Below are 22,065 nucleotides of genomic sequence, written 5' to 3' on the forward strand. Positions count from 1 at the left end.
CGCCCGCGCCGGGGTAGGAGGCCAGCGCATGACCCTTGACCCCTAGCGTTCCTTGACACCGCCGGAAGCTGCGCCGCGCGCGTCGCCCGGGAGCTGCGGTCGCCTTGACGACGGCGGGCGCGCTGGAGCAGGACTCGCCGCCCGGAAGCTGCGGTCGCCTTGACGACGGCGGGCGCGCTGGAGCCGCGAGCGGAGCGTCAGGCCGGGCATGCGGAGCTGGTGCCTGTGTCGGATCTGCACCTGCGGGTAGGACGCGGCGGGGCAGGGGCAGGGGCAGGGGCAGGGGGTCGGGAGGGGCGGCGGGCCGGCGGGGCGGCGGGGACCCCCGAGACGGAGGGCGCGGGCGCGGCGGCGGCCCCGCTCATCAGGTCACGAGCGCTCGCTGCGCCCGCCGGCCGCGGCGTCACCCTATCCGCCGTGTAGACGCCCTTGTCGGTGCGGACCGGACTCCACCGGCCGGGCGGCTGGTGTGCGCCGTGTAGACGCCCTGACGGGTGCGGAGCGGACTCCGCCGGCCGGGCGGCTGGTGTGCGCCGTGTAGACGCCCTGACGGGTGCGGAACGGACTCCGCCGGCCGGGCGGCTGGTGTGCGCCGTGTAGACGCCCTGACGGGTGCGGACCGGACTCCGCCTGCACTGCGGACGGGGGCGCCCCGCTGCCAGAGCGACGGACGCGCCCGTCCTCCCTGCTGCGTCCTCTCCGGAGGAAAGAAGCGCATGGACGGAAAGCAGTTTCCCCCAGCTGCGTGATAAACGTTGTTTACAAGTAGTAATTAGGTGTCGATTAGAAGATAAATTAATATTTAGCTATGAATCCAAAAACTCTGATGTGCAAGAAAGTTAATTTTTTTCTAACCTTTAAGTTAATTTATGTCCGGTCCCAGTTCCTTTCCCGTCCAGCTGTGAGGAAGTTTGGTCTTCATTATGTCGGAGGCTCCCCACCAGTCTGCCGCCACCAAGAAAGCTCAGGCAGCTGACGCTCACCCCGAGGACGGGGGGGGGGGGGAGGAACAACACTTCTGTACAACATTAAATTGCTTTTCTAGGGAAAGTTAGGGCCCCAGCTGGGGAAACCTGCGGTGAAGAAAGGGGACTCGCTAAAATAGATGGTATGATAGGGTGAACATCTTCAGTGCGTGTGAAACGCAAAGAATCTGAGAAGAATTAAAGGCATTAGAAACTTCAGGAAGATTAAAAGCTATACAGGGGCTGGCCTGGTGGCGCAGTGGTTAAATTTCCACGTTCTGCTTTGGTGGCCCAGGGTTCGAGGGTTCGGATCCTGGGTGCAGATATGGCACCACCTGGCAAGCCATGCTGTGGTAGGCGTCCCACATGTAAAGTACAGGAAGATGGGCACGGATGTTAGCTCAGGGGCAGTCTTCCTCAGCAAAAAGAGGAGGATTGGCAGCAGATGTTAGCTCAGGCCTAATCTTCCTCAAAAAATAAATGAATAAAAAATAAAAGCTATACCATAAAGTTACGGTTTAAAAATGAAGTAAAGTAAAATTTAGAATGATTTTTAAGTATTGATAAGTGATAGAATGAAGGAAAGGTAGTTTCCTTAATCTTGAGGCTGGGAACCTTTTGCTTTGCGTGCTCTTCGGGCCATGGTGTTGACTCCATGGAACAGAAAAGGTGCTCCCTGCACTCATTGAGCGCCTGTACTATTGTCTACTCATATTGAGTAGACAATATGTCGTAGTCATGGTAAAGTAAACAGTACACCAGGGTCACAACTTTTCAGAAGAACCTAGGTTCAAAGCATGGCAACTTGGTGTTGAAGGACAAAATCTAAACAAACCTGTAATATATAGTAAATAAAAAGATGTAGCTGGCAGAAAGTCAGATGTGAAAGGGAGAGGGAAATTGGAGAAAAATAATTAGGAGCTAATACTTTTCTCCATCGTTTTACAAAGTGAGAAAGTCAAGTATTTCTGAGCTAATATTCTCATTTTGCAAAGCAGGATGTCCAGAAATGCAGTCTGAAGTTGATGGAATCAAAAGAGGGGTTTAAGTGTATTATTTACAGATACAAATGTAATTAAGGTATATGTAAGAAAAAGTCCCTCTTATTCAGATCTTTGCTCAAACGTCATGCTATCTAAAATTGCAACCCTCCTGCCCCACCCCACACTCTGTGCCACTTACCTGCTTCATTTTACTCCACTGCACTTAACCATTATGTGATGTGCTGTGTATTTTTCTGATTTGTTTGTTCATTGGCTCTCCCTTCCTTCCCTAGTAGGATGTTAGCTCAAGGAGGGGAAGGAATTTTTTGCCCTTTCTTTCTTGTTACTGTGTCCCCAATACCTTTCCATAGTTGTTGGTCCTTAAATACTTGCTGCAGGGATGAATAAAGGAATGAATGACCATATCTCAGTAGGAAGTGAGTGGAGTGGTATAAATTAAATCTTTGTCTAGTATGTTAGGATTTGAAAGTTAGTAATTCAAGCTGATAAATCAAGATGTTCAGAGCTCATAAACAAGTGTTACAGATGCAGCGTCCGGAAAAACTAGGAAGCAGAGCTGGGAAGAAGTTGCCTCCGGGGGTTGGAAACTGCCCAGGAGGCTTTGCTTTTCTGTACTAGCTCTTCAGCACGACTTGATCTGTTACAATGTGAATGTGTTTCTTGGATGGAAAATAAAACACAAACATGGAGAGATCCCAAAGCTTTGAGTTGATTCTTGTAGCTCAGTGCACTGTTCAGAACCTGCTTGCCTGACCTGTGTACCGCTCCCGTGTTTCCGGGAGACCATGGGGCCCTAAACCACCTCAGCGCTTTCCGGAGCCTCAGCGGACCCTCCGGAGTCTCAGCTCCCTAGACTGGATTTTCTCGGCAGCCCGTGACACCACCTCTTCGCTCTTGCCGGCACTGCAGTTCTTCGCGCTGGCCAGCAGCCCCCAAGCAGAGAGCTCATTTCTCTGACCTTCTTCCTGGGGGCTCAGTGAGTCTAGATTTCTTAGCTGGTTCCGATTCCTTTACAGAGCATGTTCATCTTCTTGGGGTCCCTAAAGGATGCCAGACCTGAGAAACTGACCTTATGTTTCAGAATTGCGGGATTTTACTTTTTTCTGTTTGTTTTGTTAAGAGCTTTATCTTCTTTTTTTCTGATTATGAAGTAAATATACATGAGGCATGGTATAAAAATTCCACTATAAAAATCTATAGTAAAAATTCCTCATAATCCTCTTCCCCACAGATAACAATTGTTCTTTAAGACTTGTTTTACATCCACAATCTTTACAAAGAGAGAGCGCGTACTGCACATGCTATTCTACAGCCCAGGTGCTCACTTTATCGTCTCTCCGTCTTCCAGCCGCCGTGCATAAGGATCAACCTCCTTCTGTTTAACAGTTGCATGCTCTTAGCTTATCTGATGTCCTGGTCACGCTTCTTAGTTGTGGACATGAAGGAGTTTAGGCATGGAGTAGTATATATAGCTCACAGAATTGTTGGAAGAATGGAAGAAAAGTTTCAAGATAAGCCTTCCGGAAAAATGCCCCAAAGTTTCACCGCAGGTCTGGGCTGCCAAGGGAGGCGCTGCCATTGCCACAATCAGAAAACCAGCAGAGCCCGGCGGACCCCTCGTCCCCGTCGGGTCAGGACGGCCCCCTGTGACCAGGACGCGGCTGCTGGCCCCGCCGACCCCGCCTCCTGCGGTCCTGCAGCCTTGCGGGGGGGGGGGCGCTGCCTCTGCCACAGGGAACTGCAGAGCCGGGCGGACCCCGCGCCCCCGTCGGGTCAGGACGCCGCCTGTGACCGGGACGCTGCTGCTGGCCCCACGCCCCGCGCCTCCCGCGGTCCTGCAGCCGTGCGGGGGGCGCTGCCCTCCCGGTGGCACCGAGTCAGCCTCCCGCGAGCACGTGGATGCGGGAGCCCGAGCGGTCCACGTGCCGGCCGTCCCGCCTCTGCGGTGGGAGGAGACGCCGGTGTAGGCACAGCCAGATGGGAGTTTCCACCCGGTGAGGGTGCACCGTGGTTTGTTCACTGCGTTTGTAAACACCACTGCAGAGTAAGCAGAAGGGGTTTTGTTTGTGTTTTTTGGTAAAGCTCTTAAACTTAGCGATTCTGAGTTTATGGAAGTTCTGATTAAAATGCAGTTATCACACAGCATGTTCTGCAGGTGGAAATGATCTTTTGTTTGTTTATGTTTGCTCAGGCGGCATCGTTGTCCTCATGGAACCACAAGGATTTATGAAAATGCTGGCCTGTTTTGCCCCACAACTGAATATTTGGAAAAATACCCTCCGTATGGCAGTGCTCTTCCACCTCAGAGTCTTAAGCCCAAGCAGGAATTTCGAGCAGGCCGTGGTAAAATGGAAGGAATGACAACATTTAAGTAAATATTGAGAAACTGTTTGCTTTACTTATTTTTCTCCCAACTCTTCTGGTCTTAATAATTTTTTTAACTCTATAAATTGAACTACTTACTTGATTTACGTTGAACCAATCCAAGAAGCAATAAACTAGTTGAGTCACAACCTGAGAAAAATGGAAAGATGAGTGTTAAGTTAGAATGGCACAAAGTGAAAAGGAAAAAGGGAAATAAGTTTTATTGATTTTTTTACCTCCTAAAATCTGTCGTATTTATCTGCTTTTCCACCGTTGCCACTAGGTAGGGAAATGCAGAAGCTATCTAATGGTTAGATCTGTATCTACCCTAGTTTTTGCGTCCCTGATCTGTTTTCTGTACTTTTGAGCCTGCCGAGATGATCTTTTTAAAATGCAGATCTGATCCTCTTGCCTTCCTGCTTAAAATATTCTTATACTTTCCCACTGTATTTAATGGACGCCAAAGAAGATTGTGGTGTGATGAGATGGAGAAAAGCAGTTAGATCTGAGAGATACTTAGGAGGCAAAATTGACAACAGTTGACGATGACCCGGACACAGGAGGAGGTGGAGTGTGAAGCCCGAGTCCTAGGTTTCTGACCGCAGCTGAGGAGATGGGGATGCCGCTCACTAAGACAGGGAGCAAGCAAAAAGGACAGGCTGTTCGGGGAAAATAGTGAGTTTGATTAGGGGCTATCAAGTTTGGAAGTGCCACTGACTGTCCACGAGGCCGTTGTAAATACTGGTCTGGAGCTCAGAGGAGAGATCCGAGCTGAGACGTGAATCTGAAAGCCATTTCTGTGCAGCAGTAATTGAAGCTGTGGGAGCAGAGCGCTTGTCCTCAGGAGGGGACGTTGGGTGAGAGCAGGAGAGCGTGGGGGCTCCCGTGTTGAGGAGCTCCAACAGGTAATGGCTGAGCAGAGGAGGATGGAGCTGCACAGGAGACAGGAGAAACCATCAGGAAGGCAGGGAGAGAGGATTTCTGGGGACAGAGCGGGTGGGCAGTGCTGTCAGTTACTGCCGGAGGGGCTGCGCAGGAGGAGGACTGAACCTGTCTGATGGATTCATCACAGAAGTCATCGTGAGCCTTCGAGCTGCCCTAGAGAAGTGACCGTGCTGGAGACCAGCTTGAGGGGGGTCGATGGCTGAGGAAGGGAGTCAACGAGTCTGAGAAGCTACGTTGTGAAAGGAGAAGGGATCAGTGGGTTTTGGAGCTTATGGAAATACAGAAGATACTGATTAATACGAGATGTTTTAAACAGACCATGAATGAGTAACACAGTCACTAGAGTCCGGAAGAAAAAAGGCAGGTTAACTGAGTTGTGCTAGGTTGTGCATCTGGGGATGGCAGAGGCAGGCTTCAGCCCAGGCAGTCTGATGAGGGTGAGTCTGGTCTTCTCGGCCAGAAGCCTCAGTGTCCGCAGCACCACCTCTGCCACATGATGTCACACACACCCAGGGGCTGGGTCACCAGGGGCTCCGTCCACCTTCTCCGCCAGAAGCCTCAGTGTCTGCAGCACTACCTCTGCCACGTGATGTCTCACGTGCCCAGGGCTGGGTCACCAGGGGCTCCATCCACCTTCTCCGCCAGAAGCCTCAGTGTCTGCAGCACCACCTCTGCCACATGATGTCTCACATGCCCGGTCACCAGGGGCTCCATCCATGGCCAGGGCTTCCGGGGGTCCAGAGAGGAGTCAGACTCACATCCATGCTGTGAAGGAGAATTATGTCTAAAGTCCAGAGTTTAGAAGTGAATTATATACTTAATTGATTATTTAATGACAAGCAGGAAGACAGCAAGACTTCAGTAAGAAGAAGGCATGCCCAGATGGTTCACCAGGGTCTTTAAGTAGGATGAATAAGGATTTTGACAAAGTGGACCCCGAGCATGTATTTAAAATTTGTTTCAGATTCATTAAACCTTTACCGGAGATTTCCTTCCAGGTTAGAAAAAAATTTGATTACGTGAAGATTTTATTGATGTAAGATCCAATTAACTCAGGGTCTATTGTAGTGATGTTTTGAAAACTGGGATTTTTGACATATTTATTTTTCTTAAGCTATTTAGTCGCAGGATAGGACCTAAAGGAATTCAGTTATTTCTTTCAGGTAGTTTATCAACGATCACATTTAAATATCTTCATAGAATTTTCAAGTACAAAAAACCTTGAAAATTTCAACACTGCATTGGTGTAACTAGAAATAAAATAACTTGTGAGGCTGTGTTTCAAATTTATGTATTTCAGGTCGGATTATCGTCCTTATGAAATAGTCAAACAGCCTCGTCATGTACCAGAAGAATATAAACCAAAACAGGGGGAGATCGATCTTGGTACCACCTACAAACGTGATTTTAATTCTTATCAAGTGCAGCCTGTGGCAATAGTGCGGCCTCTGGAGAGAAAACACATTAAAAAAGGAAAGTTGGACACTGTCCCAACCTATAAAGGTAACTTGCCATTTAAAAAATGGAGTCAAAAAACTAAAACTCGCTTCCAGCTTTGACATCTAACGTCAAATCATAATTGTGACGTGCTGCCAAACCTAGCCCCCACGGCTTAGGAAAAATCTTTTTTCTCTTTGGTCAGAACAGTATAGTGAAAAAAGACCATTTGCCTGATTGAGAGTTAAGAGACCTGGATTCCTGTCCAAATTCAGCCACTTGATTAGTGTCCTGTCTCTGAAGACAAGACAGAGGATGCCGGTGGACAAGCATTAGGTCGTATTTGCCACATTGTGCCACATTTAGTGGGTGCTGTTCCTTTCCTCCCATCCCAGAATGAGCTGAAACTGCAGAGTGCACTGGAGTCTTTGGGAAGGTCAGATAAATAGCAACCCTCTTCACCATTCAAGTTCTGAACCAACTGATAAAGCAAAAGAGTTAGCAGATGGAGACTCAAACTATCCCCTTACACTAATAAAGCTTGGGCTGGAGAATACATCTTAGCATCTGTAGCAGACGGCCTCTGACCCTGAACCTCAGGATAAAATGGGCTTATCCCCCAGCCACAGACAGTGTTGGCCCAGCACATAGGGCACCTGCTCCTGCAGGACTTCCAGCATGGAAGAAGTGTGAGAATGCCTTCTCCCTGCTGAGCCGACTTGAAAGAGTAAGGGCTGGACGGCGTGTGACCAATTTCTTTTGAAAAATCAATGTGATTTTAGTTTACAACTATACACAACCACGTACTGGGGCTTTGCAGGGGGGAAGGAAGGAAAAGGAGGAAGACGGGCAGTAGAGGTTAACTTAGGGCCAGTCTTACCCTGCAGGAAAAAAAAATCAATATGATTTAAAAATACTCTATTGCTTTTGGGGGATGGAGTCTTTATTTTTTTAAGATGGGCTCTCCTGTTAGTACATATTATTTCTGTATTATTTTTTGTTAATAATGCAATTGCATGTTTAGGCTTACATCCTTTGCATTAGTTATGTGACATAGCTGAATGAGCATGTCCTAACGTAAACCCTTTTGTAAGAGCGATGTCGTCCACAATAGAAGTAGTGATTTATACCTGGAGTAGGTAATAGCTGAACGCATACTTCTGCTCTAAATGTCACCCTTACCCGTTCACTGAGTGAGCAGAGTACCTGGTACCGTGTACCGTGTTCTGGACGCCTGCCCAGCAGGAGGTCAGGAGCAGCGTTCTGTTTTCAGAGCTGTGAGTATATAAGATGCTACACAAGGAACATGTCTTAAGACAGTGCTTGTGGTGAACAAGTATGTTGTTACAGGCCAACATAGCGTATAGTAATGGCTAAGATTTGTATTTATTGGAATGTAGAGGAGATAATGTATTGCATAATAATTTGACAAAAGATAATTCATGAAAATGACTGTGCTGGGTCTTTTAAACAATCACAGTAGGATTTTCTTTTCTTTTTTTCTGTAAGATCTGTTTAAAAACCAGTGATACTGATGTTCCCTGACGTTTCCATGTAACACACACACACGCCGACACTGGTTCTGCTCTCCTCACGTGGGTCTCTGTGGAGTCCCACACTTCCACTCCCATGGTCCGATGCTGAGGATTCCTGGCTCCCTGTGGGCATCTCACTCCTGCTCTCTCCCGGGAGGAAAGCTTGTCCTTATATTTCCAGGTCTTCGGGCGTGAGACAGCAAACACTAAGGGCCAAGGCAGTTCAGCGTCTGTGTGATGAGTGTGCAGCAGGTTCTCTAGACACCTACCTGAGGACAGGTCTGTGGCCGAAGAGAAGTCACAGTGGTCAGAGACTCTATTCGCTGAGAATTAGAGGACAGAGGAGAGGCAGAAATGGGAAATGATAAAGGAAAGAATCTCCTGCCGGATGGTAAGAAGGGTGACATCTGGGTCTGGAGATGCGGTTCTGTGAAACTGGCAACTCTCAGAAACGTGTCTGCCCAGCAGCCTCAGGCTAGAAACTCGTTCATATTAAGATGTGGGTGCTGAACACAGGTTGGTGTCTGCTTGATGTGTGTTTCAGGGCTCACTTGCTCTGCTGGGCACTGCAGGGAATACGGAGATCTGAACTGAGTGTGGTGGTTGGCATTTAGAAACTTTACCCTTGAGTTGAGAAAAAAAGAGCAATAGTAGCATGAAAAATTAAAGAGCCATAGTAGAAATAAATAATATGAGATATCACAAGTGGGGGAAATAATTTACTAGAAAATTAATGGAACAATTAGTGCTTCAGAAATTTAGACTGAGCAAGATACCACTTCAGACTGGTCCAGGAACACATCAGAGATTAGTAAATATTGTTATCCAGAAAGAGGAGGGACATCCCAAAAGCGAGGATGAAATGAGCAAAAAGGCGTAGAGCCAGAAAAAGAAAAGGGTTGTTTAGTGAACATGGTGGAGACCAGAGGATTTGAGGACCTGAGAGATTGGGGTGTAATCCTAAGAATGTGGGTTGAAATCAGATCGTGCAGCTTTGATTGCCAGACTGAGGCGCTTTACATTTTTCCTGTGGCCTTGAAGATGTTTGAGTTCTGCTGCCAGGTACGATAGAGCAGACAGCAGAAAGTCATTTCTCCCACTGCAACAACTAGAAACATGTATAAAATTTTAAAACATCTTCTTTTTAACGGCATCAGACGGCTGTGGAAGCAAACACCTAATTCCAGAGGTGGAGGAGCCCTACTAGGTGAGCTGAGACGGCCGACTGCTTACTTCCCTGGGAGCATTGTCAAGTCAGGGCCAGGCTGAAGGCTGCGCTTGGCATAAGCAGAGGGACTCTACTGGGGGAAGGGAGACCAGTGGAGCACCTGCCACATGGACTGGCGTGACAGTGGAATCTGCGAGTCCCAGGTGCTGGGCCAATTTTCCTTGAGGGATGCTGGCTGAGTGTTTGGGAGCGCGGTGGGAGAGGAGACTGGACCAGAAAGGTCCTAGAGAAGTATCCTGCAGTCTCACTTGGGAGTAGATGCTTAGCAGATGAAGTCGCCCTAGAACGAGGGCTCTGCCACAAACAGCCTACAGGTCGTGTCCTCGAGACGTCTGACACTGGAGGAAGACTGCGTCTACCTGAAGGTGCCACTGAGTGTCAGCCCAGCTCAGTTTCTCACTGGCCTGAGGGGATCTGCCCTGTATCCTGTCTGCCTAACAGGAAGGAGCAAGCTGTCCCCTGTTGAAATAGCATTGATTTTAGTTTCTGTGGTTTCCTTATACATGACATCCAGTGTATGGGAAGACATTATGAGACCTTTGCAGAATCAGGTAATATTTGAAGAAATGATGGTCAAGAAATTTCTGAAACTGATGAAAGAATCAGGCCACAAGTTCAAGAAGCTCAACAAACCCCAAAATAGATAAAACCACAAAGAAAACCACAGCTAGGCAATTGCTGTCAAAGTTATGAAAGCAAGTAAAGAAAAATTCTTCAAAATAGTAAGAGGAAGCTACACAGTATTTACAGAAAGAAAAATTAGAAGTAAACCTAACTTTCATCAGAAACTATGGGACCCAGAAGATAATGGAACAACATCTTTAATGTACAGAAAGGAAAAAAAAATCTAGAATTTTAAACTCAGTGAACCCCAGAATTTTATATCTAGTGAAAATATCATTCAAAAAATAAGACAGTAATAAAGATGTTTTCAGGAAGAAAAAACAACAGAATATGTTGGTAGCAGACCCATACTACAAAAAGTACTAAAGGAAGTTCTTCAGGTTGAGGAAAAATGATTCCAGAGAGAAGCATGGAATGCAGGAAGGAATGAAGCACACAGAAAGGGTAAATATGTGGGTAAATACAAAAGAATATTGACTTCTTAAAGTCACAATAATTATTATGTATTTTTATGCAAATATAGAACTAAAATATAACAATAGCACAAAAGGCAGGAGGGTGTAAATGGGATTAAGCTGTTTCTTCCATTGTTCTAGAAGTGGTAAAAACATCAATTTAATTTTGACTAGGGCAAAAAGATCCCCTAATAAGTCAAAAATGCATTATTATTCTAAAAATACAGAAAGTTATAATTAAAGTGCTATGGAGAAAATGGAATAATAAAAATACCCTTTATTAATCTAAAGGAAAGAAATAAGGGATAAGGAAACAAAGACTATGGGACCAATCAAAAGCCAATGCAATATAGGCCAACTCAACCAGACCATTCATTACACTAAATGTAAATAAAATAAATATTTCAATTAAAACTCAACTCAAACCCAGCTCAACTGCCGACTGAATGGAGTTAACCCCACTCGCTAATGGCCTGGCAGATGAAGATGTATATCCATTTCTGGACGAAAATACTATTTATCTCAGTCTCTACTGTGCTGCACACAATATCCAGCTTCCAAATACAAAGTATAAACTGCACAAAAAAGAAGAAAAAGAGAAAGAAACAAACAATCATCAAGAGATCAAATCAAAACTAGGTTCAGAAATTACCCAGATGTTGGAACTATCAGGATTTTTTTTAACTATGATTAATATTAAATATGATTAATATTAACTATGAGTAATACTAAAAGCTGTAGTGGAAAATATACATGAACACATGGAGAATTTCAGCAAAAAGATTGACACTACAAAAAAGTAAAATGGAAATGCTAGAAATAAACCCGTAATAACTGAGATGAAGAATGCCTTTGATAGTGGTACACTCAACACAGCTAAGAGGAAAAAAAATCTGTGAACTTGAGATAAGTCAATAGAAATTACCTAAACCAAAACACAAAGAGAAAGGAAAATGAAAAAGATAAAACGAGTACGGAGCATCCAAAACTGTGAGACACTTTTAAATGGGTCATATATATGTGTTTGTGGCGGGGGGGGGGGGGGGGGGGTGGTGGAATCCCAGAAGAAGAGGAAAAGAACAAGGTAGAAGAATTATTGGAAGACAATTTCAAAAATAATGAGTGTGACATGAAACTACAAATCCAAGAAGCTCAAAGAACCGAGCAGAATAATTTTTTTTAAAAAAAGAAAAGAAAGTCATGTAGAAACATCTTCAGACATCTTCAAAGTATGTAAAGTGAAAGATAGAAAATATTCAAAGCAGTCGGATTTAAAAGGACACATTGTGTATAAAGGGGTTTTGTTAGAAACTGCAAGTGAGAAGATGATGGAGTTACATCTTTGAAATGCTGAGGGTGGGCAGCAGGGAGACCTGCCGACTCAGAATCAATCCCCATGAAGACGTCTGTCAGACAACTGAAGACTTTTCTCAGAGAAGTAAGCACTCGGACTCATCACTAGACCTTCACTAAGGGAACTTTAAAGGACGTTCTCAAAGCAGAGAGAATACGAGACCAGAACGGAGCTTGTTCTACGTAAAGAAATGAAGATCCCTAGCAATGGTTACACTCAAGGTTAATATAAAAGAAAAGTTTTTTTCTGCAGCAAAACTAACAATATATTGTAGGTTTGTACCACATGTGAAAGTTAAAAGTGGAACAAAATAGTACAAAAGGTGAAAGGTAGAAATGGAAGTCTACTGTTAGGAGCTTCCTATATGTGTGTGAATCAGTGTAATGTTACTCAAAAGTAGGCTGTGATTAATTAGAAATATGTATTGCAATCTTTAGGGCAGGTGTCAGCAGTCTATGGTCAATGGCCAAATCTGACCCAGCGCTTTTTTTTGCTGAGTAAAACTATTGAGACACAGCTATGCCCATTCGCCTGCCTACTATCTGTGGCTGCTTTCATGCTGCAGTGTCAGAGTTGAGAAGTTTCAACACGGACCATATGGCCCAAAAGCCTAAAATACTTTCTATTTGGCTCTTTATAGTAGAAGCTTGCCAACATCTCTGCTATGGCAACCACTAAATAAATCTTACTGAAGTAGGAAATCTAAAAAAAAAGAATACCCAGTTAACACAAAAGCAGGCAAAAAAAAAGAGGAAGAAAGAACTCATTGAACAAATAGGAGAAAAACAAAACCAACAAGAGTGTAGATTTTAATTCAACCATATCAATAATTACATTAAATGTAAACAATCTAACCATGCCAACTAAAACACAGAGATTGTCATAGTATGTGAAGAAAAAGAACAAACTGTGTGCTGCCTACATCAAATCTACTTTAAATACAAAGATACAGATACGTTAAAAGTAAAAGGATGGAAAAATGTATACCACGAGAACTCTAGTTAAAAGAAAGCTTAAGGACTGATGACCTAAACGTCGGAAAACATAGCCTTGAGAACAAGGAACATTACCCGGGATAAAAAGGGACATCAGCTAAGGATAAAAAGACCAGTAAGGATATGAAGACCTAAACAACACCGTCAAAACCTTGATCTAACTGACGTTTGTGGAGCATTCCTGTCGACAGTGACAGAACGCGACCTTGTCAAGTGTATGTGGAACAAACGTCCAGACAGTGTTTGAGCCATAAAGCAAACCCTAACAAATAGAAAATAGTTCACGTCATACAAAGCATATTTTTTGATTATAAAAGAATTAAAGTAGGTGTCGTAACAGAAAGAAATCTGGAAGATCCCCAAATATTTGTAAATTAAAGATTCCTATATAACCGGTGGTTTAAAACAGAAGTAACAAAGGCAATTAGGAAGTATTATTATTTAATGAAAATGAGAAAATACAATATTAAAATCTGTGAGATGTTTCTAAAGCAGTGCTTTGAGGGAAATTTATCACGTTAAATGTTCATGTTAGAAAAAAAGTCTTAAATCAGTATCTTAAGCCTCCATCTTATGAAACTAGAAAAATAAGAGCAAATTAAACCCAAAGCAAAGTAGAACGAAAGAAATAATGAAGAGCAGTAATCAGGGAATTTGAAAACAGAAAAACAATAGAGAAAATCATTGGAACCAAAAACCGACTCTGTTCAAAGGTAATAAAGTTGATGAACTCTAACCAGACTGATCAAGAAAAAAAGACACTAATTCCAAATGCAAGAATGAAAAGGGTGTCACTACAGATCGTAGATGTCCCAAGATGTGAGCACAGGCTTGTTCTCAAGAGGAGAGTCAGTGCTCTGCAGTTTCCTAGAATGGATTTTCGTGCTAACGTCTGCTCTTAAACCTTGTCTTTCAGTCTAAAATTTTTCCTGTTTGAAAAGCAAACCTGGTTTATAATGGAGAAATATTCTCTTCTACTTGTGAAATAAACTCCTTTTTCTCTCAGTCATCTTGTCAGCAAGGGCTCTCCCTGCATGTCTGTGTGGAGCTGCAGACTTTCCGTAGTACCTGTGGTCTCCTCTTAGTTACTGACAAATAGTGTCACAGTTTTACGTTTTAGGCTGTAAACAGTGGAGCCTCCTTCGTGGGCCTCGAGGGGAAGCGGGCTCGTGTAAGGCTGCACATGGACCAGAAGTGGAGAGCCGTCAGGCACACGCTCAGAGAGGAGCTCCTCCCTGCGTCTCTGCCCGGAGCACGTGCTTTCTCCCGCAGCGTCCTCGCTTCCCTCTGCACCCTGCTCCGACCGCCCTCTGCCGGATGGCCACCCCCCCCCCCCCCCCCCCCCCCCCGCAATCGTTCCTGTCTCCCTGCAAGTCTGCTTGGTGTCTTCAGCTCACTGTGGCTCTCCATTCTGCTTCGTGGATCCTTTTAGAGTCTTCTCCCACTTTTATCCGCCCATGTATTTTCAAATTAGGTTCACGAGAACAGGAAATGCGCTCGCCCCGGCTCCTCTTTCCTGCCAGCCTGTCTCACGGGTCTCTGCCAGCCTAAGGAGCGCCTGCTCCTGGAGCAGCTTCCACTCCTGTCCAGACATCAGTAGCTTGAGGTGGGAGCAATCACTTGGTCCAAAACTTGGCCATCTCGGTAGAAATGTCCATGGATGAGGAATTTTTCTCTTCAAAGGAAGTATCCACATAATAAACGTTTGAGTTTTGGACTTTCCAGTAAACACTGCATGGACTCTAGACTAATGCTTTATCTTGTATAACTTCTGTCGTTTATAAATTGACTTTTGGTATTTAGAAATACATATTTTTGGGTGAAGTCAATTCTGTAGTATTTCTCAGCTTTCTGCCTTTGTCATCTAGAAATAGAAGAACCTAGATAACCCGCAGCTGAAGTGCAGGCCCTTCAGTTTTCCGTCGTGGTCTCGGCAAGCTGCAGGAGCAGAGTTAAGGCATTTGACGCATCCAGACTGAGCTCTGATGCTCACTTCTGAACTCTATGCACAGCTTCTGACGCTGTTGAGAGCGTCACTCCACGCTCCTGGCCTCGGTGGCCCTCTATGTTTTGTGAATGCTTTGAACCCACTTCCTGAGGAGGAAAAGTCAGAGCCAGTGACCTTTCTGGGATAGTATGAGTTACCTGTCCTGCAGGCTTCCTAGAGAGAATGGAGCTGAAATTCTCTCCCCTTTGAGCAGTCCCTCCAAAGCAAGGAGTGATGCCCACGTCACTTTCACCCACACATCAGGCCCCTGATTTCATGTGAACCCCTAGAGTCTATGGTTTACTCCAGCACTCAGATGTTCCATTCCCTTCTTCTGTAATTGGATGAATCTGGAATTGCAAAGTTGTGTGCCTTAAAGTGAGGAAATAAGAAGAGGAAGGTGAGAATGAGGAAAAAAACAAATCTGAGGTGAATCAGAGAAGCTTCAGACTCGACTGGTGGTCAGGTTTCTAAAGGAAATGGAAGGGTGTATGGCAATGAGAGAACTCAGTCATGATTTTTAGAAGATGGTAGTTTACTCCAGTATTTAAAAATGCTCTTGTTTTTTTTTTATTTTCAAGATGATTATAGAGCTTGGGACATTCAGAAAACTGAACTTTATAAACGAGAACAAACTTACTCTCCCCCCGCTGTGAAATTTGGAAATTCAACCACATTTCAGGACGACTATGTTCCACAGGAGATAAAGCCCAGGCAGAGCTTTAGACCCAGCTCTGTGGTCAAACGCTCCACATGCCCTTTTGATGGTGACACCAGTCATCGCCTTGACTATGTGCCTTACCAGCTAGAAGTCAAGTCCTCAAGGCCGAGAGAAGTTTACAAGCCAACCAGCCAACCCTTTGAGGATCTCACAACCCACCGACGTGACTTTCAGGGTCTGGCTGGTGAAACTGCGAAAATCTGCAGACCTGCACACACCAGAGTGACCCAAAGAGCTCATTTTGAAGGAAGCACTGAATTCCGTGAAAGTTTCCAGCCGTGGGAAATCCCGCCCCCTGAGGTCAGGAAAGTGCAGGAGTACGTTCCTCCTGCAGGTGCGATGCAGTCAGACAGCACAAGCCACCTCGACTACGTTCCCCATCAGGCCACGCGCGTCCTTCCCATCAGGCCACTGTCCCATCGGAGGAGGAACAGTGATCCCTTCCAAGGGAAGAGCACCACGAAGGAAGACTTTCCCGCGTGGGAGAGTCGTCGCCAAGGCCCCGTCAAGCAGCAGCTGCAGATTCCTGCCCCGTCTGGAAGGTTCGAGGGTTTGAGCACTTTCAGGTCTCACTATGTGCCTCATGAACTGGTTCCAACGGAGAGCTGCAGACCTTTACAAGTTCCTTTTAAGAGTTCTGCTCCGTTTGATGACGTAACCATGTACTCCACAGAGTACGTGCCAAAGAGACGGGAGATCTGCCCTGCCAGCTGTCCTTCGCCTCCGGGCTACGTCTTCGAGCACACGGACTCCCGAGGTCATCAGTTTTTCCGCAAGGTCACTCCCGTGGTGAAGGCCTTCTGATCACCAAATCACATTGAAAGGAAGCTGACTCACAGCGGGTGGGTTTTCCAAAGGCAAAACCAACTTTTTATAGTAGGAAAAAAAATTATGAGAGCTGAAAAAGATCAGTTTTTAAATTTTTTTTTTTTGAGGAAGACTAGCCCTGAGCTAACATCTGCCGCCAATCCTCTTTTTGCTGAGGAAGACTGGCGCTGAGCTAACATCCATGCCCATCTCTTCATCTGCTTTCTCTGTGGGATGCCTGCCACCGCATGGCCTGACAAGCAGTGCCGTGTCCATACCTGGGACCTGAACCAGCGAACCCTGGGCCGCAGAAGTGGAACTTGTGAACTTAACCACTGCACCACCGGGCTGGCCTCAAGTTTTTAAGTTTTTTTAAGATTGGCACCTGAGCTAACAACTGTTGCCAATCTTCTTTTTTTTTTTTTTCTGCTTTTTCTTCCCCAAATCCCCCCAGTACATAGTTGCATATTTTAGTTGTGTGTCCTTCTAGTTGTGGCATGTGGGACGCCGCCTCAACGTGACCTGATGAGCGGTGCCATGTCTGCGCCCAGGATCCGAACTAGTGAAACCCTGGGCCGCTGAAGTGGAGCACAGTGAACTTAACCACTCAGCTACAGGGCTGGCCCCAGTTTTTAAATTTTTAAACAAGAAAATTGGAAGTTTTTTTATAGGAAATCAGGATCTTAAAATCCATTTTGTATTGGTATTTTTACCAAGATTTTTCTTTAATGTGCATTTCTGAAAGGTGAATGAGGTACATTCCCATCTGAATTATTTTAATGCCCAACATACTGTTTGGTAGCTTGTCCCCAATTTATTGTCCTTTCTCCTTGTGTTTATAATTAGAGCAATTCTGTGGTTATTCACATGCCGGTTGACATTTATCAAGGCGTGAGCACTGTCTAGCACACCCCTGAAAATGATACGGTCCCTCTTCCAGGACCAGAGTGCTCATCTCCCCAGGCTTCCGAGCGTCCGCGTGGTGCCCGGCCGGCGTCTGGTGGTGGAGGTGGCCATGCTGCTCCTCACCATGGGCCGGTCAGCAGGAGGCTCTGGCGTGGTGAGGACAGGCTCTGGGCACCTGAGGACCTGCGTTCACGTCCTAACCACAGCAGTTCATGTCTATGCTGCCCTGGGTAAGTGGCTGCAGTCTTTGAGCCTCCGTGTCTTCGTTTGTAAAAGGATGTCTGCTCTGCCCACCTCCCAGAAATTTTGTTTTGAGCATCAGGCCCTCTGACGCGTTGTGATCCATAAAGTAAAAGCGCTCAGCAAACACGAGGGGAGGGGCCGTTGGTAAGTCACTCAGTCTCTCTTTGCGCCTGGTTCCTCCTTTTCCCGTTAGGGTCATTGCCACTCAGTCCTCACTCTCTGGCCTGTAGCAAGGACTGTAAACCCCCGAACTCGCTCCGAGCTCAGGAGCAGCTCGACCGCTGAAAAGAGTCCTGCCCTCGCGAGCCTCACGCCCAGAGAGGCTGGTGCCGGGCCCCCGTGGCTTGAGCAACAGTTTCCAGAGGGGAAAGAGCGCTGCCTGCAGTAGTTTTCGGCGTGGTGACAGTTCTGACAACATCCTCAGGGGACCTCGGTTAATTATGCGCCTAATTAATTGTGGCTCCCCGAGCCATGGCTTGGAAGCCCCAGGCTCGGGATGGGGAGGATTGTCCTCCTGCAGCGTGGAGACGAGGGACAGGAGGGAGGGACGGACGAGGCCAGCAGGCGAGCTGGAGAGAGCCGCGTGTGGGAACGCTGAGAATCGCCCAAGGAACTCGACTCTTTGGGTGGTTTTCTTTAAAAATGATTGATTGTGATAGAATATGATTTATTTTATCAGGAAGTTTAATCTTTTGTAGCTTTAGAATTGTTTCAAAGTATATACTTAATTGACAATAAATCCAATATTTGGTTAAAATATTTTTAATTATTCGAAAGTAGTTTGTTCTTATTTACATTTGTATTTATTAGTGAAAATTATGGATATGTAGAATTTTATATCTATGCAACATTAATAAAGCATCAATAAAGGAATAAATTATCATGAAATCATTTCTGCGCCAAATTTTCTCTAGAAAAGAGAGCTTTTTAATAAAGTCTTGTCTCGGTTAACCTGTATGTAATTAGATATTCTTACCTTTTTAACAGAAAACATATGCACTCAAATGAAAAGTGAGGGAATACTACAGTGCTGTCATCCTGGTCCATGTTCTGATGCTGGGGGTTCAGATCCCTCTGTGATCCAGTGGGGGCTCTCCTCCCTGGACAAAGGTCACCATAACAAGACACCTCCTAGGGTTTCCTGGGCAGTTTGCCCTGGGCCGAGGACACAGAGATGGGTAACGGTGTCTCCCCACCATCTAACACTCAGTGTAGCAGGTGTGGACATAGAGAGCAGCACAGAGTGTACGTGGGCCGTTTAGGCTGGGAGTGCAGGAAAGGCTTGCTCAAGGAGAAGACAGTGGCGCTCAGTCCTGAAAGGTAAGTAGGAACTTGCCAGATCAAGGAAAGCGGGAAGGTGGGAACAGCATGAGCTCAGGTGCAGAGGGATCTATATCTCTGTGCAAGAGTTAAAGAGACTCCAAGACACGGTGGGGAAAGCTAGCAACCCGATTCGTCCATCGGCTCCCTAGGTCTCTGAATAATATTCAGGAACACACACACACTTACACAACATTTTAACAGTGCTGGAAACTGGTAACATTATTTAACAGGCTGCCAGATTCAGAAGGAATTTCCACTAAGCCAAACTGGGATGAGTCTGATGAAGAAAGGACAGTTCAGAGAGAAAAGGCGATAGCAGGTTCCCACCCCACCCCACCCCATCTCCCCGTCTCCCTGCATGGCCTGTTGTGGGAATAACACCACAGACTCAGAAATCAGAAGGAAAGCCTTTGTTGTTTATGAAAGCTGCACGGACAAAGCTGAGTGACCCAGTAAGCCGTGGGCTGTGAGTGACGCCGATGTGTCAGTGTGGTTCACAGGTGGTAGCGCAGGTGCCCTCTGGCGCAGGCTCTCCATGGTGGGGAGGCCGTGCGTCTGTGGGGGCGGGGGTCACAGGGCGACTGTACCTCCCTCAATTCTGCTGTGAACCTAGAACTACTCTAAAAAATAGCGACTATTAAAAACACAAACTGCACGGCAGGAAAAAAGAAGAGGAGGGTCCACCAGTCAGAGGTTGGGAACCCCACACCCCAACTTCTCAATACATCAGATTTACTGACTGACTTTTGTATAAAACCACTGTGTACAGCCCTGTCTGAGGATCACTGCGTGAGAGTAGCAGCCTCGTAATACCAAGGGAAGAGGAGCAAGGATTCGGAGCACCTGCAGCGCTCTGTTGTTGGTGGGAACACAAAATGGTACCGCCACTTTATTCACAATCACCCTAACTGGAAACAACGCAGCTGTCTTTTGACTGGAAGAATGATGCTCATCTATAGTATATCCACGCAAAGCCCATTCGAGGAACGAACTATCGCCCAACATTGCGCACGAGTCTTAAATGTGTTCTGGTGAGTGAAGGAAGCTGGACTTCAAAGCCCACATATTGTATGATCCCACTTACGTGAAATTCTGGAAAAGAGAATATTATAGGGACAGAAAATAGATCAGTGGTTGCCGGGGGGAGGGGGGGCCCCACAAAGAGGCAGGACGAGGGAATTGGGGGGCGAGGGAGCTATTATGTGAGACGGTGAGGTGGTAGATAAACAACTCTCTAAATGGATCCGAAAACCACGGAGTCAGTTTTACTGCATTAAATTTACAAAAGCCATCGCCCAGGAGGTGGGGAGAACCCAAAAAGGAAGCCGACTGTGACACACAACGACACAAAGGAATCACCTAACCACTCTGCAGGGAGGAGAAAGGAGACGACCTCAGCAACTTTGGGGAAGTGTCCTGACCGGACGCTATACGGCTGGAGACCAGAAGAACTCTATACAAACACTGTTCTCTGGTTGGTAATTTTTTTTTCTCTCACAGGAGTATATGTTGGCAATTCTGAAACTACTTTCTGTGTATACTAAGTTCAAACCAAGAAAATAGATTGTTGATAATGACAGCCAGGCTTCTCACTGTCAGAGAAACAAGTTACAAATAAGAAAAAGGTGTAGACAGATTACAATGATGACCTATTGCGCTGGATCGGCACCTGACGTTTCAGTGTGAACGCATAGGTAGAGAAATAAAGGTAGATGTGTGTGTGTGCGTGCTTTCATGGGTTAGTATATATATAATAAACCTAAAAAAAACCCAAATAGCCAAAGCTGGGACGATTTGAGCAACAAGATAATGACAGTGTTGGATTTTAACCCAAACAAAATTATATGTATCCTAAAGTCCGTATCGACATAAGTCAATAAATAAGTAGGGGAGAAGGGACAACTCTTTCTTACACTATCCCATTAGCAAAAGTAGAAGAAATGAAGAAAATAGAAAGTCACCATTAGAACATCACCAGCACCAGCCGTAGCGGATCCTAAAATCAGGGGACAATACTTTAAGGAGAAGCAGAATATTTGCACAGTCTCAAAGTATTTCCTCTAAAGTATTTATTAATTGCAAAGAGAAAAATAGTAACTTTGTTGAAAAGAAACCTGGCGGAAACCACCTCAACCAAGGATCAAGGTAAACTCACCAGCAATGGGACGCATTGACGTCATGTTCCCCCGATACTGCGCGCTGAGAAGGGCAATAACGCAGACCTCACTCCAATCACGAGACAACGGCAGATGACCCCAAACTGGGAGACATCCTACAAAAGCTCTAGCCAGAGTCGTGGTCAAAAGTGTCAGTCGTGAAAGACAAGAAAAGGCTGAGGAAGCGCCATAGACGGGAGGAGACCAAAGAGGCGGGACAACTAAATGCCCTATGGGGTCCTGGATGAGAACCCGGGGCAGAAAAATGGACAATCATGGGAAAATGGTGCACTCCCAATGAAGTCTGTAGTTTAGTTAATGGTAGTACACCAGCGTCAGTGTCTTGCTTTTGATCGTTATGGCTGCGTAAGGTGTTAACATTAGAGGACGTCAGGTGCAGGGTGCTGCTTTGTAACACATCTGTAGGTCTTAAGTTATCTCATGTAAAAAGTTCAAAAAATAGACTTGTTCTGCCCGGTGCACTAGGTTTATCTTTTCAACACCCTAGCCATCCATCCATCCGTCAATTTATTTAAAAATTTTGAGGTCATTCGACACACCTGACAACGTTAGATGCTGGGGACTAGAAACAGACGGGAGATAAACCCTGCCTCGGCAGAGCTCACAGCTCAGGGACGGGCTGTGGGACGTTGGGCGAGGCTTGCGAAGGGAATGACCCTGAGCGGAGGGGTGTCCCAGAACCTCTGCAAAACTGGTGGGGCCGTGGCATCGAATCTGCCCTGGTTAAACCTTCTCTCTCTGCACTTCAGAATGGAGGCTTGTTGCAAACTCCTCCCGTCCTTGTTTATTACATAGAAATGCGTGGGGATAATCTCCCTATATTTTCTTAGAATGATTCTCTCACTTTTTTCCTAGTTGACATGTAAGAGAGTGAGAATTTGGGTATTTACGTCATCACACTACATGAGAGAGGACCCAAGCCTGATCCTAGTGCTTAGATGGTTAAATGTGCATTTTGCAGTGTCTTTGCCTAGTTACTGAAGATTACAAAATGT

At 45.8% G+C, this 22,065-nt stretch overlaps 1 protein-coding gene across 2 annotated transcripts; it reads left to right on the plus strand.

Annotated features, from left to right (window-relative positions):
- The first annotated feature begins 92 nt into the window (after window positions 1-92).
- On the plus strand, window positions 93-18,461 carry LOC106832078 (stabilizer of axonemal microtubules 2). 2 transcript variants are annotated; one of them, XM_044760474.2, is made up of 4 exons: window positions 93-246; window positions 4,161-4,340; window positions 6,579-6,781; window positions 15,475-18,461. In XM_044760474.2, exons 1-4 carry the CDS (start codon window positions 209-211, stop codon window positions 16,416-16,418), a joined length of 1,365 nt encoding a protein of 454 aa, XP_044616409.1. In that variant the 5' UTR covers window positions 93-208; the 3' UTR covers window positions 16,419-18,461. The 2 variants fall into 2 exon arrangements, with proteins under 2 accessions (XP_044616409.1, XP_044616416.1); XM_044760481.2 differs by lacking the exon at window positions 4,161-4,340 and having other exon boundaries at window positions 111-246; window positions 15,475-18,454.
- Window positions 18,462-22,065: the final 3,604 nt, after the last annotated feature.

Source organism: Equus asinus, chromosome 2 (genome assembly GCF_041296235.1).
Source record: "Equus asinus isolate D_3611 breed Donkey chromosome 2, EquAss-T2T_v2, whole genome shotgun sequence".
Taxonomy (NCBI): Eukaryota; Metazoa; Chordata; class Mammalia; order Perissodactyla; family Equidae; genus Equus; species Equus asinus.

Excerpts from the sequence above, each read along its gene's own strand:
- LOC106832078 (XM_044760474.2), top strand. The coding sequence starts at position 209 with ATGCGGAGCTGGTGCCTGTGTCGGATCTGCACCTGCGG. Across the intron at positions 4,341-6,578 it reads GAAGGAATGACAACATTTAA|GTCGGATTATCGTCCTTATG; the intron begins GTAAATATTGAG and ends TATGTATTTCAG. Across the intron at positions 6,782-15,474 it reads CACTGTCCCAACCTATAAAG|ATGATTATAGAGCTTGGGAC; the intron begins GTAACTTGCCAT and ends TTTATTTTCAAG.